This window comes from Coregonus lavaretus (genome assembly GCF_964263955.1).
Source record: "Coregonus lavaretus genome assembly, chromosome: 2".
NCBI classification, from domain to species: Eukaryota; Metazoa; Chordata; class Actinopteri; order Salmoniformes; family Salmonidae; genus Coregonus; species Coregonus lavaretus.
The window spans coordinates 58,232,969-58,256,796 of record NC_139989.1 but is presented as its reverse complement, the minus strand read 5'-3'; the positions used below and the strand labels follow the sequence as shown (position 1 = coordinate 58,256,796).

The following is a 23,828-nucleotide window of genomic DNA, read 5'->3' as shown; positions in this document are numbered from 1 at the left end:
CCAACTCATCCCAAACCATCTCAATTGGGTTGAGGTCGGTTGATTGTGGAGGCCAGGTCATCTGATGGAGCACTCCATCCTGGAGGTGTGTTTTGGGTCATTGTCCTGTGGAAAAACAAATGACTGTCCCACTAAGCATAAACCAGATTGGATGGCGGATCGCTGCAGAATGCTGCGGTAGCCATGCTGGTTAAGTGTGCCTTGAATTCTAAATAAATCACTGTCGGTGTTGTAGTATATTAAAATTATGTCTTTGTTAAAGGTTGTTCATGAAGAAATGGAAGGTTGATTATTGTTATCCAGAGGGAAGGTTTTAGCGTGACGTCACATATGACAAACAGGAAGTGGGTGGTAAGATACGGGGATTGAACAGTAGAGGGAGCTATTCAACTCTTGGAAGGCTATATAAAGGGGGGAGCGGTGACGAAGAGTTAGAATGCAGCAAGATTTATTTGGGGTCTGATTCTCCGGATATTGTGTCCGTACTTACGCTGGAACCTCGTGGTTTGAATAAAGGCCTTTGAACACGATCCACCTAAGCAGACTTCTTGATTGACGACAACACCTTCCAATAACCATACACTACATTTTGGAGGCTCCGCTGAGATATTGATTGCATCGTTATTGGTCCCTTTCCTGGATTCGCGAGTTGACTACGGTTCAAGCCGGCTAAAGGTGAGATTATTCACAAACTTTGGACACTAGTCATTTCGTTGATGGGGGAGAGGGCTTTGACGGTGTACGGTTAAAAGGACTTGGGTCGTTATTGAGGTATGGTGTTGTTGTTGATTCGGAGTCTGATAACAAATATTCTAAATTGGGTTGATGGGTAAATGGGGAATAATAGCATGTTTAGGACAATGGATTGGTAGAGAATAAAGGTTGGAAGACGTCTGCATAATTAGGGCACCGGGGAATCTGGAAAAGCCCTCGAATCGAGGCGATTCATAGGAATGGGCCATAAAATCCTTGCAACGCGTTATGTGGTGTATGGTTAATTCAGGGAATTATTAAGCTGGATGGATTATATGTATGTTATATACTCATCGTATGGTTGACGAACTATAATGCTTGGGGTGACCTCTCTATGATTATCCAGAACTTACGGCAACACAAAGTTAGAAGGAGATATTATTGATAATCATGGAAAATGATTGGGCCACGGTGCGGGGTGTTCATTTGTATAGCTAGTAGGCTACACTTAGCTGGAGGTTGGTGTTAAGGCTGGATTGTTTCAGGCCACGTGGTGCCTCGTTGCTAAGGCTTGATTGTATGGTTCGGGTCACGTGGTACATCGTGGTGAAATGCTAAATGCTAAGGCTTGAGGCTAAAGGCTAATTTTTTGTCATGCTACATCATGGTGGCTGAGGTGGAGGCTAGTGTTAATTGTGTTTTATGTCACGATGTACCGTAGGCTAAGCTAGCTGCTAAGGTTGAATGCTAATTGTGTTGCGTGCTACATGCTAATGGATATCCTTAGAGATTCCATTGCGATGGATTAAAGTCTCTTAAATTTGTCACTGTCTGTAAGTCAGGTTGTATGTTTTGTGAGCGCTGTTAAATGTTGTTGGACTATAAGGGGGAAATGGAAAGTTACAGCTGGCTGTTATTCTTTCTGTTTGGGGAGAGAGAAGAGAGAATCTTTCTTCCACGGTGAAAAGTATTTTTGAATGGTTGTGCGCATGCGTTTAATTTTGCGACACTACACTACAGAAAGGGGGAGTTTATGACACGAGATTAGGACACGTTTTGGTTTACGGCACTGAATCTTCGACATGCGGTCGTGCTGAGGCGACGGAACAAAATGGTGGCCAGTACGGTCATATGATTGTTTCAGGGTTCTTTTCAGGGGTAATGACTACCGGAAAAGGTGAACACGATTCTTTTAAAATTATTAAAGTAACTGTTATGTGAACGTTAAGCTATTTGTTGAGATGTAGTACATTTATAAATTAAATATATGGTGACGAAGTATAATGCATTGATTTGAATGACGGGTTAAAATAAAATTAAAATGTTTTGAGCGATTTATTTATTCTTGGGGTCCGGTTTAAAATGTGTTGATTTATTTCTTTCTAGGTTCTGTTTGGTAGCAAATATGAGTGGGGAATACCTTGGTTAAGTGTAAAATTTAAATGCTTGGCTGTATCGTTTTCTTCCCTTGTTATATGAGGCTGTAGAACGGAGCGAAGGAGAGAGAGGGGGGCTAACGTGCGCGGCGTTGCGTGGCGTGACGTGACAAGGTGTGACGCAAACAGAGGATCATCCAAAATCAGGCTAGTACTTTTTTGTCTACAAAATCTCTCAACAGGATGTTGGATGCAATGATACTCTCTTACACACTTGGCAACAGACTGATCAGGGAATAAAAGTTGCAGTTTTGGGTCTCGGTGCATTACTGGGCCTGACTGGGGGATTCGGTTGGAAAGCAGGTACTGACATTATTCTGTGATATTGCAATATTTGGCTTCATATTAAACAATGGTTTATATTGGTGTGGTATTGTTGTAGATTGGAAGTCTTTTTATTCTGTGATATTAAAATACTTGGGTGCATGTTGTTTTATTCGGTGATAGTAAAATACTTCTGGGTGCATATTAAACAATGGGATTTATTGGGGTGATGGTGTTGTAGATTAGAATTCCATGTTTGGATTGCTGTGGACGTTGACTACTGGTATTCACTTTCCGGAGGGGTTAAGGTAAGTGGGTCCTAAATTGGTAAAATAGGTGTAGAAATAAATATTGGTCTTAATTAGTTATAATTATTCATAGTTGTTAATTGAAATTTTAATTGAATAATTTAATGGATTTTTTTGGGGGGGTTATTTTTAATTAAAATTTTAATATTCATATTTTAATTTTTTAATTATTCATATTTTTTCAAAAAGTTTAATATTCATATTTTAATTTTTTAATTATTCATATTTTATTCATATTTTAATTTTTTTTAATTATTCATATTTTTCAAAAAAATTTGATATTCAGATTTAAAATAAAAAATAAAAAAAAATAATAGTCATATTATTTTTTATTATTTTTTTATTTTTCGTTTTATTTGGTGATTTAAAAAAAAAATAATAATAATAATTTTTTTGTTTGTTTTCTCTCTGGTTGTTTAGGTTATATTAATAATTAAAGGGGGGGAAGCCATAGGCTAAAATAAATACTTCACAATAAAGGAAGATAAGAGAGGACTTACAATGGGGAGAAAGGATAGCAAGGCTATGAAAGTTATTACACCAGTTAATATAGTCGAACATAGTAATCCTTTAGTTAAGGGTATTGCGAGATTATCCAGCAAATGGAACAAACGTTGGCCTGACATTGAACAACCCTGGCCAGAGGAAGGGACTCTTAATCCGGATGTTATCAACATCATGAAAGTACTTCTGTCAATTTACAAGGCAGATCAGAAGAAGGGAAAACAAAAGGAACGACGTAAAGAGAAGAGACAAAGGGAGCTGGGTGTTCTTAAATTGTTTGAAGACGAAGGACAAAAACTGATGAAAGATACCAAAGACAAGGGAAGCAAAGGTATGGAGAAGAAGCTAAAGGAAGAGACGTCGACAGAGAAACTGAGGGTAGAGGTCGGTATACCTTTCTCACATACGGATTCGGCGAGAAGACCCCCACCGTATGAGAAGGAAGTTGAGCTTAGGGATGCTTATCCTCAGCTTCCAGTAATCCTCCAACAGGGGGATTATTACATCAGAGATGAGGATGAACAAATTATAGAGAGAGGACAAGCAGAAACGACCGTAAAAATGCATCCAAGCGCCAAAGGTGGAAAGAAAACGAGAGGTCTGAAAACTAAGGGTGGTATGAGGTTAAGTAGGATGGAATTGGAGGAGGACGATGATGATCAGGGTGATTTAGAGGGGATCATGGGTGGATATGATCCGGTCATCAAACGGAGGTTGGCCAGAACGGAAAGAAGGGGTAAGGAAGGTTTGAAGAAGAAGGATACAAGGTATTCTGAGGAAGGTTTGAAGAAGAAGGATACAAGATATTCTGAGGAAGGTTTGAAGAAGGATCTAAGATATTACAGTGCTGAGGAAGATTCGAAGAAGAAGGATACAATATCTTCGAGTGCTGAGGGAAGCAAAGATGAAGACAGCGATAAAGAGGAGGCTGACGGTGCTGCGTATTCGAAAGGAGGTTGTCCTGCAAAGACTGTTGCAGAAGAAATAGACGGAGAAATAGACCAATGCTTATCAGAACTGAAGAGTGCAAGGACTGCAGGAGAAGTAAGAGAGGTACAGGAACAACTTCAGTCGCTGACCATACGGAAGGAGAGACAGCTGAGAAGAGAATCTGGAAAAGATGAGACAAAATATGCATTGAGGTCAAGGAAAGATACCCCGAGCAAAATGGTACCAGTTATCATTCGAGGTCAAAACTTTGAATATAAGCCGTTGCAAAATACCGATATGTCAAACATACTTGAGAAGTTGCCTATTCTTCAGAATGGGGCCTATCCTTGGATTTCGAAATTGGAAGAAATTACGGTGGGAACACAGTCTGCCATAGGAGACGTTAAGAGACTGTTGGCTAATCTCATTGGGATTCCAGATATGGAAGAAGTCTTCCAGAGGGCTGGACTCATGAGATATGTTGGGACGGCAGTGAACGATCCTGAATTGTTGGCTGCAAGTAGGAATCGTCTGTGGAGAGCATTGAAAGATACATTTCCAACGAATGTGCATCCTGATAATATTCTGATTGATCCACTAGGACAACAAGAAAATCCGAGAGCTTATGTGTCAAGAGTTCATCAAGTGTGGAGAAATATTACTGGAAATGATCCAGATGTGAGTCAAATTGAGCAGTCAATTTTGAGAGCTAAACTGCAAATGGGACTGCCCTCCCCAGTAAGAAACAAACTGGCAGAAGTGGTTGGACTGGGAAGCATGACAAAAGGTGTCTATACAGATCACATAGCTCATCAAGTGGATCTGTACAGGAAGAAGGAACTCAATCAGAAAGAGCAGGACGAAGAAACTCTTCGGAAACTTAATCTGATACAACTGGGAGAGAATAAAAAGGATAAGAAACAAGCTTTGGTTATGCAGAGTCCGTGTGTACCGAACCAACAAGCACTGCCACAACTTCAACCAGAACAGGTCCAACCGCAATTGTACCAGCCACCGATGGCGGCACCAGTTAATTCATACCCACAGCCAATTTCTGGGCAGACACAGAATTGGAGAGGAAGAGGAAGAGGTAAGCCAGTCTTCCCGCCGTCTCCAGATGTGTGTTATAATTGTGGACATGTTGGTCACTTTGCCCGTGAGTGTAATTGGTCAGGAGGAGACCTTAGAGGGAATTTCAGAGGAAGATACAGGGGCCAGTCAAAATCATCTGGAGGACCGGTGAACCCCTACAGGGGTCCGGAGCCAGGATTCTAGAGGTGCCTAGATGATCCGAAAGGGAGGTGTCAGCTGGTAGCGTCAGGATCGGAAAGAGATCCAACAATTGAGGTGAAAATAAACAATCGACCATTGGAAGTAATGGCGGATAGCGGAGCCGCGTTCACCTGTGTTCGACCTGAAGATGCTACACATCTCCCTATGTCCAATCAACTCGTTAGGACAATCGGATTTGAGGGAGTAAAACGGCTGATTCCTCTTACGGAACCAATTGAGCTCTGCTATAAAGATCACAAAATTAAGATACCCATACTGGTATCAGAACATACACCTGTTGCATTATTGGGAAGAGATGCCTTGTGCAAGTTGAACTGTACAATCAGATGTACACCAGACGGCTGTCTGATAGAAATGCCAAAGGAAAAGGTTTACCAATTGTCGATGATGACGGAGGTGGATTCGTCTTCAGTATTCTGGATTGGAAATCTCAGTGAAGACTTTATGAAACAAGCTAAGATATGGGAAAAATTTATTGTTGCAAATATGCCTGATGCAAAGCTTCCGGAATATCCATTCCATTGTACGCTTAAGTATTTCAAGAAGGCTGCTCAATCACACTTAGAGGAATGGTTGAGTCATCAACCGAAGAATGTTCAACTTAGCTCAAGTTGCATTATTTTAGGACCACAAGGAGCAGCTATGAAGATAAACACAGATGATTATCTGAATAAAGAGTTTGAGATTGAGAAGAGTGTGCCACATGTTACCTTGTTGGTTTCAGAAGGCTATGAGCAACAGCAAATGGGAGAGATGATGACAGAAGCAGAGAAACTTACTTTCAGACCAACGAAAGAAAATTTGGCGATTTGGAGAAGTGAAGATCAACGATTTCTCAAAATAATGATTTCGGCTCAAGGACAAGGAGAGCCACAGGCTGTAGGAATGACACATGAATCTATTTGCAATATGAAGATTGATTCAGATCCTATGAAAGAGGAGATGTTGAAACAAGTTCCAGAAGGGTTGTGGTCTCAACATAGTACTGATATTGGACTTGTAAAATCAGCTCAACCTGTGAAGGTTGAACTTCGACCAGGAGCCAAACCTCCATGGAAAAATCAATATCCATTGACAGAGGAAGCAATCAAAGGGATTGAACCACAAATTGATGGACTTTCGACAGTAGGGGTTTTAAGGACAACAAAACACCCTCGGAGTAACACGCCTTTGTGGCCTGTAAAAAAACCAGATGGAAGCTATCGTGTAGCTCATGATTTGAGAGCAGTGAATGAAATAGTGATTGACTTTCCAGCGGATGTGCCAGATCCTCATACCTTGTTAGCTCAAGTTCCTCCAGATGCGACACATTTTACAGTACTGGACTTATGTGGAGCATTTTTCAGTGTTCCACTTAGTGTAGAGAGTCAGGATTTATTTGGGTTCACCTATAAGGGACAGTTCTATGAGTACAATAGAATGCCACAGGGGTACCGGCATTCGCCGCATATCTTCAATAAAGTACTGAAGGAAGATTTGGTAGGGATAGATCAGATATTGCAGAGCACTGTCATTCAGTACGTGGATGATATAATGGTTTGCTCACAAAATAAGGAAACATGTCATAGGGACTCAATTAAATTACTACAGGTTTTGGCAGAAAAGGGACACAAGGTGTCACAGAAAAAGTTGCAATATTGTCAGGAGAAAGTTGTATATTTAGGTCAAAACATAACTCATGGTCACAGAAACATTTCGGACAAGCAGGTGGAAACTATTCGTAAGGCTCCAAAACCTAGAACAGTCAGGGAAATGATGACATTTCTGGGTATTGCTGGTTATTCCTCAGCTTGGGTAGAGGATTATACTAGTTTGATGGCCCCATTGAGGGCTATGGTGAGGGGTACTGAGAGTGGTCAACTCCATAGCAATCTTTCCTGGACACCGGAAGGTCATGTGGCATTTGAAACTATCAAACAGAGGTTGCAGGAGGCACCTGCACTTGCACTACCAGATTATTCAAAGAACTTTTTGCTATACGTGTCTACTTCTACTGGAGGTAGATATGCATGTGCGGTTCTTTGTCAACCGACAGGCATGGGGACGAATCCTCAGCCTATTTCCTACTACTCTACTGCTTATTCAGAGGTAGAACTAGGGTTACCACTATGCTACAGAGCAATGGTGGGGGTATATTCCATGTATGACAAAGCATCATCGGTCACGATGGGCTACCCCGTGACAATTCTTACCCATCATAGTCTCAGAAATCTTCTGAACTATGGGAAGTATACATTGACTATGCCCAGGCTCAGAGACTATCATAGACTCTTAGAGCAGGAGGATGTCACCCTTGTGAGATGTGATACAGTAAATCCAGCCGAGAGTTTACCAACTTCCGAGGATGGTGAGCCACATGATTGTGTCCAAGAAGCAGAGAGATATTCGAGGCTTCGATCAGATTTACAAGCCTTTCCGTTACGTGAAGCAGACCTGGAGTATTGGACGGATGGGTCTTGCTATCGGGTAGGAGATAAGTTATGTGCTGGTTATGCAGTAATTAGAGGCAGAGGGACGGGATTTGTTGTTGAAAAGGCTGAAGTAATACCACAGCCTGCGTCTGCACAACTTGCTGAACTTGTGGGGCTAACAGAAGCATGTTTGTTAGCAGAAGGTAAGCGAGTAACCATATACACTGATTCAGCATATGCACATAGTGTATGTCATTTGTTTGGGGCGGTATGGAAAGGTCGAGGGTTCAAGAAATCGGATGGTTCTCCGATACAGCATCATGCACAAATCATGAAATTGTTGCATGCTATGATGAAACCTACAGAGATAGCGATAGCTAAGTGTGCAGCTCACAAGACAGATATGTCAAGAGTGACACAAGGGAACAAAGCTGCTGATGAAGCTGCAAAAGCCGTTGCAGGAGCGGACAAATTTGGGAAAGTGTTTCTGGTCACTCATGTAGTGGACTTGGAAGACAAAATTACGCTTCGAGATGTAATTTTGATGCAAGAAGCCGCTTCTATGATCGACCAACAGCTATGGCTAGACCGAGGAGCGGTCAAAGATGCTACTGGTCTGTGGAGAAACCATGAGGGGTTGATAGTAGCGCCTCTAGACCTCTTAGGTCTGATGATTCAAGAAGCACATGGCTTAGCTCATGTTGCGAGGGGGGAGGTTCACAGAAAGATCACAAAGGAATATGGTGTTTGGGCTCCATATTTGTTTGAACAAATTGATTATTTGATAGGAAGATGCACCATCTGTCTTAAAAATAATGTTCGAAGAGGGATACCTGTTCATCCAGGGTACATTCCTACACCAAGGGGTCCTATGCGTGAGTTGGTCATTGACTTTGTTGATATGATACAACCAGTTGATGGGAAAAGATACATGTTGGTGGTTGTAGATAGATTTTCACGATGGACAGAAGCGTGTCCAACCAAGCGTAAGGATGCTCAGTCGGTTGCCAAGTTCTTATGTAAAGAAGTCATAAGCAGGTGGGGATTACCCGATCGAATATCCTCAGACAATGGAAGAGAATTTGTGGATAAAACAGTAAAATTGATGTTGCAAAAATTGGGAATTAAGCAACGTCTTGGAGCAGTTTATCACCCACAAAGTCAGGGGATGTGTGAAAGAATGAACGGTGTCTTGAAGAACTGCATTGTGAAGATTTGTCAACATACAGGTCTAAACTGGATAGCGGCGCTTCCTTTAGCACTAATGGTGTGTCGCTCAAGTGAGCTACGTGATCTACGTATGACACCCCATGAGTTGTTAACAGGAAGAAGGATGCCAACGCCTTGTTTACGAACAAGTGGAAAGGGTCCAAGCTTGGCCCTGTTGGACGATGAAATGAGAGCGTACGTTACATATATGGCCAATTTTCATAAAAAGTTGTCCACATATGTTTCTGACAGGCAAAGACAAGGAGAGGTGCAGAAGGCGCCTGAGGAGGATAAGAGGAATACAGTACAACCGGGAGACAAAGTATTCGTAAAGGTATTCAGGAGGAAGTGGTATAACGAACGTCGTGACGGACCATTTGAAGTGGTTCGTAGTACTGGAACAGCTGTCCAGGTTAAGGGATCTCCTACGTGGTATCATTTGTCACATTGTGTTAAAGCGCCTACAGAAGAGGTGCCACGCGTAGAGAGAGAAGATGGAGATAGGGGAGAACAGGAAGAGGGAGAGATTGTCAATGTTGGGATTAACGTTGATAATGATGACACTTCTGATTATGCCAGAGATGACGATGCAGGGGTTGGAAAGGAAGGAGGATTTGGAGAAATTGATTTCCAATACGTCCCAGAAGCAACAGGGAGTATTTCAGTGGGATGTGAAGCAGCAGAGATCACCAAGGGCAACTCGGTTAAAGGGGAAGCTAGTGATTCGGTTGGACAAAATAGGCCTAGACCAGTTAGGAGAAAAGTCAGACCAAAACGTTACGAAAACTAGGAATGAAGTAACAACAATAACATCAACACGTCAGTCTGTTAGAACAACAATGGGAAGCAATTTTACTCTTTCAACATTGACAGTTGGTAAAGCCATAAATATATCGCATTCGATTACAAGGGAACCGATAGTGCCAGCACCAATTTTAGAACAAAAAACATCAACTAAATCAACTACTTTAATGTCAACTTTGAAAAGATTTAAGGGTACGACGGCAATAACAAATGTAGGAGGTATGATACCGACACCAACAACAACTTTTCTAAAAGTAAACGATGTAACTGAAATGACTCAGCAAGTAGTCATTGAAAACAATATAGGTTCATCTGAAATAGTAAAGGATAATATCATGGAAGAACAGGATGGGTTTTTTGGGTTCAACTTAACATCAGAAGATACATCTGATCAATCTCGCTCGGTAGGGAAAAGAGACGCTAAATGGAAAGCATATGGATTTGATGCGGCGGTTTTGAAAATTAAAGATCAATGGGCAGGTAGAAATCTTTGGTTCCAGCAATTAACTCATGCTGTAAGATCAGTGAGGAATCTTGAGGGTCCATGTCTGTTGAGAATTCCAGCACCAGAGACGTGGGGTTCAATTTTACAGACGATCGCTCAACCATTGGCGGGTGGGTGTCAGGCCTATGCGTTGAAATGGCTGTTGTATCATCAACGAGTATTGACAGACAAAGACATGTCGGTGTCACACCATTTGTATAAGCCTAGTTATAAGTGTTCTTGGTTAAATGAATTTCCCTATGTGCATATGGTGGGTGGTAAAGAAAGTCAGGTGACAGTGATCCCTGAAGCATTTGAGGTGAGAGCAGTGAGAGCTAAAACTTGTATTTGTTCTAATAATACAGATGAGGTAAATGGTATGTTCATGGGAATATCAGATTGTGATGGGTATATGTTGATTTTGGGTAAACCCGGACGAAAGGGTAGAGGTGACAAATATAATGTAACTTTTTATGCTCCAGGTAATAAGAAGGGCAGGACTTTGATGGTGATGGATCAATTTTTCCCTATCAATGCAACTATTGGGAATTTTAGAGATATTTGGTGGGTTTGTGGTGATAAAGCATATATATTTTTACCCTATGGATGGAAAGGGTGTTGTTACATGTCAACATTGAAGTTGCCATATGAGGTTTTTACAATTAGGAGAGGAGTAGCACCGAATCCAGATCAATCTGAAACTACTGGTGAAAATAGGGTTAAAAGAGAAATGGCTAAATTTACTAATCTTGAAGCCTACCATTGGAGAATAAGTCTGGGAGAGAAGTGGGGACTTGGTCTTTTTCCATGGTATGGTGTAACATTCTTAGCAGATCATATTGATAATATTACATATACGTTGCAGGGCTTTGCAAATGAAACAATAAGAGGGTTTCACCTTCTGTCAAATGCTCAAAGAAGTCACAGACTGACGTTGTTGAAACATGACATGGCTCTTGATTATATTTTGGCAAGACAAGGTGGCTTATGTTTGGCTATGAATCTGACGGGGGATGATTGTTATACTTTAATCCCAGATAGTTCCGATAATATCACAAGTGTTATAGATGCTTTGAAGAATATCAGGGATGCATTTGGAAGATCTGAGAAAGCTGGATGGTCGGCGAAGTCTTGGTTGCAAGATCAGTTAGGCCCAATAGGAGCAGTGATGGTTCAGATTTTAGTCGCAGCTCTGATAGCGTTGTGTGTCATGTTTTGCTTTTGTACTTTGTTACTGACCTTTGCAAAAGCTATGATATTAAGATGGGTTGGTGTTGTGATGCCTGGAGACAACACTCAGATGCCGTTGTTGATTGTTCCTGATCTGGACGAAGATGGACGAGGGGGTCTGGATGGACTACTGATGGATAAATATCCTTTTTGATTATTTGATCATTTTACAATGTTTTTTCAATATTAGTGTGATTTTTAGTATGATTTATGAATCAAGGGGGGAATGGGTTTATGTGATTCATGCATCATTTATATATCAGTTTTATAGTCTTAGTGGATAGTGATGTTTAATTTGAAAGTGTTTTTTTTGGAAAAGATACTGTTTGGTCTTTTTCTTTTTCTTTCAGAGGCATGTGGGAGAACATGTGGAGATTGGAATACTCAAACAAAGACAATATGACTGGAGGAGATGAAACAAGGAGGGTGTGGCTGATTTCATCATTAACAAGTCAATTGGAAGTCGAGACTACGGAGGAGATGAAGTGTAGTGGACTACATTCCAGTGTCTGCAATGAAATATAGACATATTTGATGTGTAATACATAATTGTGTCATATTCTTAGGTATTGATTTTAGTAGAATGATGTTTGATGTTATTGAATGCAGATGAGGATCTTAGATGCTTTTGTTTATTTCGATGGGGTTAGGGAAAGGACGTTTAGACAGGGAGAGATTCCCTTTCAGGTCCTATGGGTTGACCAGCCTGAGAGTGGATGTTTCTGGATAGGATTTTGTTTACAGGGGTTTACATGTGTAGTTAATTGTATTATAGTTTCAAATGCATTTACATGAGTTATGAGGTTATCTGGAGTACCGACGGTGGTTGCCTGGGGCAGAGGGACGGTGAGAGAATTTTACTGTCTTGATTGATATGGATGGATGGCTGCTGGACAGTTTTTCGCTCTCACACTCCATAGAGATTTCTTCATAATTCATAGTAATGTGTTCATACTTCAGAAACAGTTGTTCATAATTCATAGTAATGTGTTCATACTTCATAGAGATTTCTTCATATGTCATAGTAATGTATTTACATTCCATAAACAGTTATTTCATAAGAAAGGTATTTACACTCTAGAGAAGAATGTTTTTGGTTTAAGGTTAAAGATACTCAATAAGATAAATTGTTACTGGTCATAATCCTATTGTTGTCGAGACTTTTTAGTTTTGTCTCGAAGGGGGGAATATGTAGTATATTAAAATTATGTCTTTGTTAAAGGTTGTTCATGAAGAAATGGAAGGTTGATTATTGTTATCCAGAGGGAAGGTTTTAGCGTGACGTCACATATGACAAACAGGAAGTGGGTGGTAAGATACGGGGATTGAACAGTAGAGGGAGCTATTCAACTCTTGGAAGGCTATATAAAGGGGGGAGCGGTGACGAAGAGTTAGAATGCAGCAAGATTTATTTGGGGTCTGATTCTCCGGATATTGTGTCCGTACTTACGCTGGAACCTCGTGGTTTGAATAAAGGCCTTTGAACACGATCCACCTAAGCAGACTTCTTGATTGACGACAACACCTTCCAATAACCATACACTACAGTGTCACCAGCAAAGCACCCTCACACCTCCTCCTCCATGCTTCACGGTGGGAACCACACAGGCGGAGATCATCCATTCACCTACTCTGCGTCACACAAAGACATGGTTGTTCGAACCAAAAATCTCAAATATCGACACATTTCCACCGGTCTAATGTCCATTGCTCGTGTTTCTTGGCCCAAACAAGTCTCTTCTTATTGTCCTTTAGTAGTGGTTTCTTTTCAGCAATTCGACCATGAAGGCCTGATTCACGCAGTCTCCTCTGAACAGTTGATGTTGAGATGTCTGTTACTTTAACTCTGTGAAGCATTTATTTGGGCTGCAATCTGAGGTGCAGTTAACTCTAATTAACTTATCCTCTGCAGCAGAGGTAACTCTGGTCTTCCTTTCCTGTGGCGGTCCTCATGAGAGCCAGTTTCATCATAGCGCTTGATGGTTTTTGCGACTGCACTTGAAGAAATTTTAAAAGTTCTTGAAATTATCCGTATTGACTGACCTTCATGTCTTAAAGTAGTGATAGACTGATGTTTCTCTTTGCTTATTTGAGCTGTTTTTGCCATAATATGGACTTGGTATTTTACCAAATAGGGCTATCTTCTGTATACCACCCCTACCTTGTCACAACACAACTGATTGGCTCAAACGCATTAAGAAGGAAAGAAATTCCATAAATTAACTTTTAAGAAGGCACACCAGTTAATTGAAATACATTCCAGGTAACTACCTCATTAAGCTGGTTGAGAGAATGCCAAGAGTGTGCAAAGCTGTCATCAAGGCAAAGGGTGGCTACTTTGAAGAATCTCAAATATAAAATATATTTTGATTTGTTTAACACTTTTTTGGTTACTACATGATTCCATATGTGTTATTTCATAGTTCTGATGTCTTCACTATTATTCTACAATGTAGAAAATAGTTTTAAAAAATAAAGAAAAACCCTTGAATAAGTAGGTGTGTCCAAACTTTTGACTGGTACTGTATATAGAGAGGGTATGAAGCTACAGTATCCTCAATAAAGTTTTTCAATATTTAATTGAAAAAAGTTGGCTTATATAAGCCAACTACCAAATTGCCCTTTGGGAACAATAACATTTTATTGAATTTAATGGAATTTAATTGAATTCTTTATCTATGTTCTATCCTCCTCTCTCAGTCTGACCCGTAGGATAGCAGAGAGCAGACTGTGGCCAGTAGAGGTCATGAGGTCACCACAGGTTGGAGCCACTAAGGGAGGGAAGGCTGGCAAAGACAAGGGAGTAAGACGCTGAATTTCTCCTGTACAGGATCTGATTAAATCACTCCTGGCCATTATTATTAATATCCTTACTAATGATTGTTTGAACTGCCTTTGTGTGTGTGTCTGTCTGTGTGTGTGTGTGGGTGTGCCTTTTCAACAGGGTGAGGATGAGACCCAACTCTCCTTCCATGCAGTTGCATACGTGGACATGGCGCCCCTGTTGTATCCCGGGGCGAGGCGTATCCGTGGGGCATACCGGCTTTACCCCTTCTACGACTCTGACCTACTGGTCAAGGTGAGAGTATCTTCAACTACAGCCATTCAAGGTTTCTTTAGAATATGGTGTTGACAGGTTTGGTATCGCAAGGCTAAGGTGAGATAGGCTGGCAGTGGCAGGTGTGGAGGAACGGTCAACACTAATTTGTCACTCATGATTATTACAGAACTGCTTTAGTTGTGTGTGTGTGTGAGACTGATATGAGTGGAGAAATGAAACAGACTTGCAGAACAGACTACCAGAACAGATGCAGCCATGTTGACTAATTCATTCTGAGACACAGCAGATTATCATAATTCCATTCCGTGCCAGTTTTCATGTCCTTGTCGCTCTCTCTCTCTGTCAGTTGGAGTTTCGTTCAAAGTATCATGTTGCTGAGGACATTTGGTTTGTTTTAGTACATTTCCTATGTAGATAGATAACACTTTATTGCCCTTAAAACATTTTTCTATGATACCCTCAAGTATCCTAAAAAACTTGATGGTCCATGTTGTTACAATCTTAAAACAAATTGTTTGTGTTAGCGCAGTAAATAACAAATGTGGAAATATGAGATACATCAGTTAACTACAACTCACATTTGACACATCTTTTATTATTTCACAGCTGTGCCAGCACTGTATCCCTGCGGGTATCGTTATTACTCATTGCTAATTGGCTTGTTGTGCCATAGTTTGGATTGTTAATCGTTATCTCTTGGTCTCATCCCTCTCTCATTACACCCTTGAAGCCAATAGGATCACTCTAATGTGTTCCAGTGGAGGCTGCTGAGTGGAGGACGGCTCATAATAATGTCTGGAACGGAGCAAATGGAATGGCATCAAACCATATTTGATGTATTTGATTCCATTCCACCGCTCCAGCCATTACCACGAGCCCGCCCTCCCCAATGAAGGTGCCACCAACCTCCTGTGATGTGCTCCCCCTGAGGTGCTGAATGTGAGTTTTGGCATTACCTTGGCAACATGGAACCAAACCACCCCCTGCTGAGTGATTTCTGGTGTTATTATGTGTGACCTGGGTCATGTTCATAAGGCGACAAACGGAACAAAACGGACTGAAATAGGAGGGACGACTACATGGACTTGGTCCAATAAGAACCGTCATTTTCATTTACCGTTGCAAAATGTTTTGTTACGGTGTGCCCTAATGAACATGAGCATTGTATTGTGTTTGATAGGCTAAGAGAAACATCAGTGTCCTGAGAGAGAGTATCAGGGCTTCGGCCACACAGGGCTGAGGTAGGGCCCTCTCCTCCGTAGGCTCCTGTAAGGCGGCCCCTAGTAAGATGTTCGACGGCGGCCACAAGGGCGGGAAGGACACCAAGGAATCGCCCAAAAGGGTGAGCGACTGACTTACTGCCTTTTTGACCATGATGGGGCTCTGCGTCTCAGACAGTGGCTCTTTCTCAATTCATCTTTCCTTGATGCCTAGCACCCTCTCTCCTCGCCTCTTTCTCAGAACACATTGGAGAACAAGGTGAGACGGGAGGGACCTTTGACCTTCTCCTCCAGTAGGGTTGAGAAGGAGGTAAGGAGATAGGATGCAAGGAATCGCAGAAAAACAAATTGAGATAGAGCCAGGATATTACTTCTTTGTAAAAGGTCTCAATAGCATTCAGTGATAGGCCAGCTGCGGTCTCCCGCAGAGCATCTTAGATCAGAGTCCCTGATTTCCTGTCTGATTTAATTGTGGGTCGGCACCAACAGGAGCGCTTCCCAAAGCAATTAGCGTTAATGGCAGCAGTTTGCCAGCTTCGTCAGAGAGCGGTGAATCATCTCGTTAGCTGTTAGCTCATCTGGCCCCTCACTACAGCCCCCCGCAGAAGGAGCGGCGAACACACACACTCATTTGCAAACACACACATACATACACGTAAACACACACACACGTACACAGCCACCCCACCAACTGAGCATCTGGCACGGCCAGACAAATAACAGGCTCCTACACACAGGCACGCACCCACACACACATGCCTCCACAAGTGCACACACACACACTCACACAAGCATGCCCACGGATACACACACACAAAGTGCACAAAGTACACATACATGTTCATATAGTACACAGACATGCAGGCATGCACAGGTACGTACAGGTACATGAATCCATCCACACAAACAACCCCCTCTCATTCGTGGTTCATACACAAGCGTTGCCTAGAAGTGTTGCCTGCACATGCCCACATACACCTAGAAAATAACTGTTTAATAACTGTTTTGAACTGTAGCGTGGTTGAACCATGGTATCATTTGAAAACAGGTGGTTTACTATTGTGCATTTCCAACTTCGTCTTTCTGCAATGTCTCATGGCAATATTCTAACTCGTAAAGCGTGAACTAGAAGAGAAGTATACTGTGCTTGTTTCCCTTGCTTGGTGGGAGAGAAGGAGATAGTGATTTGTTTTATTTCAGCCCGGGACACAGGGTTGAACCTGAACAGCAGCAACAAGTGAACACAGAGGGCCAGGTGAGTTGGGGTTCTGTGAACCAATAAACAATATCAAATCTAGGGGTCATGTATACATTTACAATGTAGTCATTTAGCAGACGCTCTTATCCAGAGCGACTTACAGGAGCAATTAGGGTTAAGTGCCTTGCTCAAGGGCACATGGACAGATTTTTCACCTAGTCGAACTAGCGACCTTTCGTTTACTGGCCCAACGCTCTTACCCCCAAGGGTACCTTCCGCCCTCTATAGGAAGCACCTATCATCTCTGTGTACCATTTCCAATGTATCTATTGCATATGGCAAATGAACTTGAACCTTGAACTTAGATGTATGCAGATTCCAGAACCTACATCATCATTGAAATCGCTTTTGAGAAGTCGCTGGTGCCAAAGAGATCACCGGAAGAGTTAGCCAAAAGGTAACGTTACGTTTGTTCAACTTTAATCAAATATGTGGAATGGCCTCAGAGATAAACATTTAAGTCTGAAGTAATTGAGTGGAAGTACTGCAGTAATATAGATTGGAATGGGAAGAAAAAGGGATGGTTTGAAAAGATGTTGTAGTAACTTTGTAGTAATATCCTAGTAACGTTGTTGTAACATTGTTTTATGGTTTACCACGTTTTCTATGCATTTCTGTTGAAAGGGTGATGGAGCTGATACCTCCTAGAGCTCCCTTACCTCGCAGACCTGCTGGAGCAGAGAGAGTAAACCATCACACACATTCCACAAATGCAATCCAATAACATGGTCTGATGATTACACTTCCCTCAATCATTACATTCACTCTGAGTGATTGCCATCTTGTGGCCATAATCTAGATTTGTGTACACAGTCAAAGGTAAGTAGAGGCATACAATGCCAGTGGTTTCCAGTGATGATAGCTGCTGTCTCCTGCGGTCCAGCACATCCCAAACCAACGTCACACTTAACCTTATAACGTGCTCTGGGAATGTAAATCGTTGCCAAATGTCATAATTGTTTGAAAACAAGTATATTTTTAGCCATTACTTCCTTCCTTGCTTCCCTACTTCCTTCCTTATATCCTGCTGTACCAGGCTGTGCAGGAGTACCAGGCCCAGATAGCCAGTGTGGCAGGCCAGGTGTTGGAGCAGTACCAGCAGCTGTTCGGGCCTGCCTTCCTGCCTGGAGAGAAGCCTCTGGACCCAACCAGCCAGGAGCAGCGCAAGACCAAGCTCCTGGGAGAACTCAACTATTCTGGAAAGTACTTTGCTTTCAAGGAGCAGATTAAGGTGAGAAAGGGCTGGGTCGCATTTATTAGGCACCCAAAAAAAAAATGACTGACTGAAACAGGGTGAGACTACCTGAACTTAAGAAACAGTTGTTTTTGTTTTCCGTTGCAAAACATTTTGCTATGGTGTACCCTAATGAATATGATCCTGGTTAGGGAAATGTTGAGAATGACAGTTGCATGAGGGCTTAATAGCTGCTTTTAGACAGTGGGGTCAGGACTAACCAGTAGCCAGCTGGTGCTTTTCTCCTAAAGTCTGGTAAACAAGCCAGTCTGCTTGTTGTTCTTCTCATCTGAGGCCGGTTCCTTACATTGTATTATAGATTTAGAGAAGGATCAACTGGATCCCTAGTATCCTGGTCCCAGATCTGTTTGTGCTGTCTTGCCAACTTGGACCAGGCTAGCTCCGTCGTCCCTTTTTAAGTCTGTTTGAGAAGACAATCCAACGGTGTCTGATACATATGTTTCCCCTTGTATGTTATTCATAAACAATTGTTTTTCATACAATCTCAGAAGTGGGATGTATAATAAGACTAACGATATACATCTGTGGCGATGTTTCTGCAACCATGTCATTGGCAGTACTCTGTGGGGATGTTTCTGCTGCCATGTCATGACAGTACTCTGGAGATGTTTCTGCTGCCATGTCATGGTCAGTACTCTGTGGTGATGTTCCTGCTGCCATGTCATGGACAGTACTCTGGTGATGTTTCTGCTGCCATGTCATTGTCAGTACTCTGTGGTGCGTATCGTGAGAGAGAAGATGCTGCGGACCGAGGCCTTCTCAGATCCTGAGCAGCTGCAGGCCTTCCTCAGCCAGCTCTATGTGTTCCTGGTGGACGAGATGCACGTCGCCCTTAACAAGGCAAGACACACACACACACAGTCTTGTATAACTAACCTTGTGGGGACACACAATTCAGTCCCCTTCAAAATCCTGTTGTCCCTAAATCTAACCCTAACCCCAAAACCTAACCTTAAACCTAAACCTAACCCTAGCTCCTAACCCTAAAACTAACCCTAGCTCCTAACCCTAAACCTAATTCTAACCCTAACACTAATTCTAACCTTAACCCTAAACCCCCTAGAAATAGCATTTGACCTTGTAGGGACTAACAAAATGTCCCCAGTTGGTCAGATTGTTGTTTGTATACTATTCTTGTGGGGACTTCTGGTTCCCACAAGTATAGTTAAACACGTCCACACACACACACCAGCACAGGAATGCATGCACGTTGCGCACACACACCCGTGCTCACCCTTCCCAGTCCCATCATACATACATTTACAGTACATTGTAGTCCCGTGTAGTTCAGTTGGTAAAGCATGGCGTTTGCAACGCCAGGGTTGTGGGTTCGATTCCCACGGGGGGGCCAGTATGGAAAAAAAAAATGTATGCACTCACTAACTGTAAAGTCGCTCTGGATAAGAGCGTCTGCTAAATGACTCAAATGTAATTTACATTTTAGTCATTTAGCAGACGCGCTTATCCAGAGCGACTTACAGTTAATGAGTGCATACATTTTCATACAGTAGCAGTCAAAAGTTTGGACACACCTACATATTCAAGGGTTTTTCTTTAATTTTACTATTTTCTACATTGTAGAATAATAGTGAAGACATCAAAACTATGAAATAACACATGGAATCATGTAGTAACCAAAAAAGTGTTAAACAAATCAAAATATAGTTTATATTTGAGATTCTTCAAATAGCCACCCTTTGCCTTGATGACAGCTTTGCACACTCTTGGCATTCTCTCAACCAGCTTCACCTGGAATGCTTTTCCAACAGTCTTGAAGGAGTTCCCACATATGCTGAGCACTTGTTGGCTGCTTTTCCTTCACTCTGCCGTCCGACTCATCCTAAACCATCTCAATTGGGTTGAGGTCAGGGGTTTGTGGAGGCCAGGTCATCTGATGCAGACTCCATCACTCTCCTTCTTGGTAGAATATCCCTTACACAGCCTGGAGGTGTGTTGGGTCATTGTCCTGTTGAAAAACAAATGATAGTCCCACTAAGCCCAAACCAGATGTGATGGCGTATCGCTGCAGAATGCTGTGGTAGCCATGCTGGTTAAGTGTGCCTTGAATTCTAAATAAATCACATACAGTATCACCAGCAAAGCACCCCCACACCATAACACCTCCTCCTCCATGCTTTACGGTGGGAACTACACATGCAGAGATCATGTCACCAAAAATCTCAAATTTGGACTCCAGACCAAAGGACACATTTCCACCGGTCTAATGTCAATTGCTTGTGTTTCTTGGCCCAAGCAGGTCTCTTCTTCTTATTGGTGTCCTTTAGTAGTAGTTTCTTTGCAGCAATTCGAACATGAAGGCCTGATTCACACAGTCCCCTCTGAACAATTGATGTTGAGATGTGTCTGTGACTTGAACTCTGTGAAGCATTTATTTGGGCTGCAATTTCTGAGGCTGGTAACTCTAATGAACTTATCCTCTGCAGCAGAGGTAACTCTGGGTCTTCCATTCCTGTGGTGGTCCTCGTGAGAGCCAGTTTCATCATAGCGCTTGATGGTTTTTGCGACTGCACAATGTTCCGTATTGACTGACCTTCATGTCTTAAAGTAATGATGGACTGTCGTTTCTCTTTGCTTATTTGAGCTGTTCTTGCCACAATATGGACTTGGTCTTTTACCAAATAGAGCTATCTTCTGTATACAAATAGGGCTATCTACCTTGTCACAACACAACTGATTGGCTCAAACGCATTAAGAAATTCCATAAATTAACTTTTAAGAAGGCACACCAGTTAATTGAAATACATTCCAGGTAACTACCTCATGAAGCTGGTTGAGAGAATGCCAAGAGTATGCAAAGCTTTCATCAAGGCAAAGGGTGACTATTTGAAGAATCTCAAATATAATATATTTTGATTTGTTTAATACGTTTTTTGGTTACTACATGATTCCATATGTGTTATTTCATAGTTTTGATGTCTTCACTCTTATTCTACAATGTAAAAAATAGTAAAAATAAAGAAAAACCCTTGAATGAGTTGGTGTGTCCAAACTTTGACTGGTAGTGTACATGCCCAGCTCTTTCTTTACATGGATTTCTGCATATTCTGTTCTTCCCTTTTTCCCCCTCCCTTAAACCCGACCACAGGCTAAAGCATGACTAGGGTCTGGTTTCAATGATGGACTCTTTTGGCATAGAGGAACTACGTCACTACTTTATCCGTTTTAATTTGTTTTATTATTTTTTGGGGGGTAGATCAGCTTAATATTTCAGATAGATTGTAACTTCCATCAATGTAATTGTCTGCATCACTTCCAATCCCCCATGTTTTTCAATATATATACATATATATATACACACACACATACATATATACATACATACATACATACATACATACATACATATCCTATTTTTAAAAAATATTCCCCTTTACAGTGGGGAAAAAAAGTATTTAGTCAGCCACCAATTGTGCAAGTTCTCCCACTTAAAAAGATGAGAGAGGCCTGTAATTTTCATCATAGGTACACGTCAACTATGACAGACAAATTGAGATTTTTTTTTACAGAAAATCACATTGTAGGATTTTTAATGAATTTATTTGCAAATTATGGTGGAAAATAAGTATTTGGTCACCTACAAAGAAGCAAGATTTCTGGCTCTCACAGACCTGTAACTTCTTCTTTAAGAGGCTCCTCTGTCCTCCACTCGTTACCTGTATTAATGGCACCTGTTTGAACTTGTTATCAGTATAAAAGACACCTGTCCACAACCTCAAACAGTCACACTCCAAACTCCACTATGGCCAAGACCAAAGAGCTGTCAAAGGACACCAGAAACAAAATTGTAGACCTGCACCAGGCTGGGAAGACTGCATCTGCAATAGGTAAGCAGCTTGGTTTGAAGAAATCAACTGTGGGAGCAATTATTAGGAAATGGAAGACATACAAGACCACTGATAATCTCCCTCGATCTGGGGCTCCATGCAAGATCTCACCCCGTGGGGTCAAAATGATCAAAAGAACGGTGAGCAGAAATCCCAGAACCACACGGGGGGACCTAGTGAATGACCTGCAGAGAGCTGGGACCAAAGTAACAAAGCCTACCATCAGTAACACACTACGCCGCCAGGGACTCAAATCCTGCAGTGCTAGACGTGTCCCCCTGCTTAAGCCAGTACATGTCCAGGCCCGTCTGAAGTTTGCTAGAGTGCATCCAGAAGAGGATTGGGAAAATGTCATATGGTCAGATGAAACCAAAATAGAACTTTTTGGTAAAAACTCAACTCGTCGTGTTTGGAGGACAAAGAATGCTGAGTTGCATCCAAAGAACACCATACCTACTGTGAAGCATGGGGGTGAAAACATCATGCTTTGGGGCTGTTTTTCTGCAAAGGGACCAGGACGACTGATCCGTGTAAAGGAAAGAATGAATGGGGCCATGTAACGTGAGATTTTGAGTGAAAACCTCCTTCCATCAGCAAGGGCATTGAAGATGAAACGTGGCTGGGTCTTTCAGCATGACAATGATCCCAAACACACCGCCCGGGCAACGAAGGAGTGGCTTCGTAAGAAGCATTTCAAGGTCCTGGAGTGGCCTAGCCAGTCTCCAGATCTCAACCCCATAGAAAATCTTTGGAGGGAGTTGAAAGTCTGTGTTGCCCAGCGACAGCCCCAAAACATCACTGCTCTAGAGGAGATCTGCATGGAGGAATGGGCCAAAATACCAGCAACAGTGTGTGAAAACCTTGTGAAGACTTACAGAAAACGTTTGACCTGTGTCATTGCCAACAAAGGGTATATAACAAAGTATTGAGAAACTTTTGTTATTGACCAAATACTTATTTTCCACCATAATTTGCAAATAAATTCATTAAAAATCCTACAATGTGATTTTCTGGATTTTTTTTTCTCATTTTGTCTGTCATAGTTGACGTGTACCTATGATGAAAATTACAGGCCTCTCTCATCTTTTTAAGTGGGAGAACTTGCACAATTGGTGGCTGACTAAATACTTTTTTTCCCCACTGTATTACTTTTCAACCCCGCCACCCTTTCCCTACTTGGAGTAAACTAGTGAACAACAATGCTTAGGCCTCTACTTCCAGCTTATACTTACTATCTACATTTTATGGACACAGTCAATTTTACAATAATTATATTTTGTTTGTTTTTTCTCCTTTTTCTCCTCGATCATTTTCATGATGTCCATCCAGTTTGCTTCTATATGCCATATCTTTTTAACTGTGCTCTTTCACAAAAGCTCCCAACCTACAACCTATATACTTATTATGGACACAGTATGCTTACATTATTAGTTATCTTGTTATTATTTGTTGTTAGTTGTTATTAGTCCCATCCTTCAATTCCATTCAACACCTCCCATCTATCTCTTAACACCATCCATATAGGATTTCTATTTGCCATATATATTTCAACTGTACTGTGATGTCTTACAAAAGTTCTGAACCTTTCTATTCTCATTGCCTCCACAGATCGCGAATTAAAAA

General features: G+C 41.7%; 1 protein-coding gene across 1 annotated transcript in view; it reads left to right on the top strand.

Moving 5' to 3' along the window:
* The window catches only part of LOC311139841 (cilia- and flagella-associated protein 70-like), a gene marked incomplete at both ends in the record, with an annotated part of 33,364 nt that overhangs the window by 2,762 nt on the left and 6,774 nt on the right, over positions 1 to 23,828 (top strand). Inside the window, 10 exon segments of the mRNA XM_084174817.1 lie at positions 14,267 to 14,369; positions 14,511 to 14,645; positions 15,808 to 15,864; positions 15,868 to 15,969; positions 16,089 to 16,157; positions 17,076 to 17,102; positions 17,411 to 17,502; positions 17,730 to 17,790; positions 18,142 to 18,336; positions 19,069 to 19,200. Of these exon segments, the coding sequence (XP_084030943.1) occupies positions 14,267 to 14,369; positions 14,511 to 14,645; positions 15,808 to 15,864; positions 15,868 to 15,969; positions 16,089 to 16,157; positions 17,076 to 17,102; positions 17,411 to 17,502; positions 17,730 to 17,790; positions 18,142 to 18,336; positions 19,069 to 19,200 (973 nt within the window).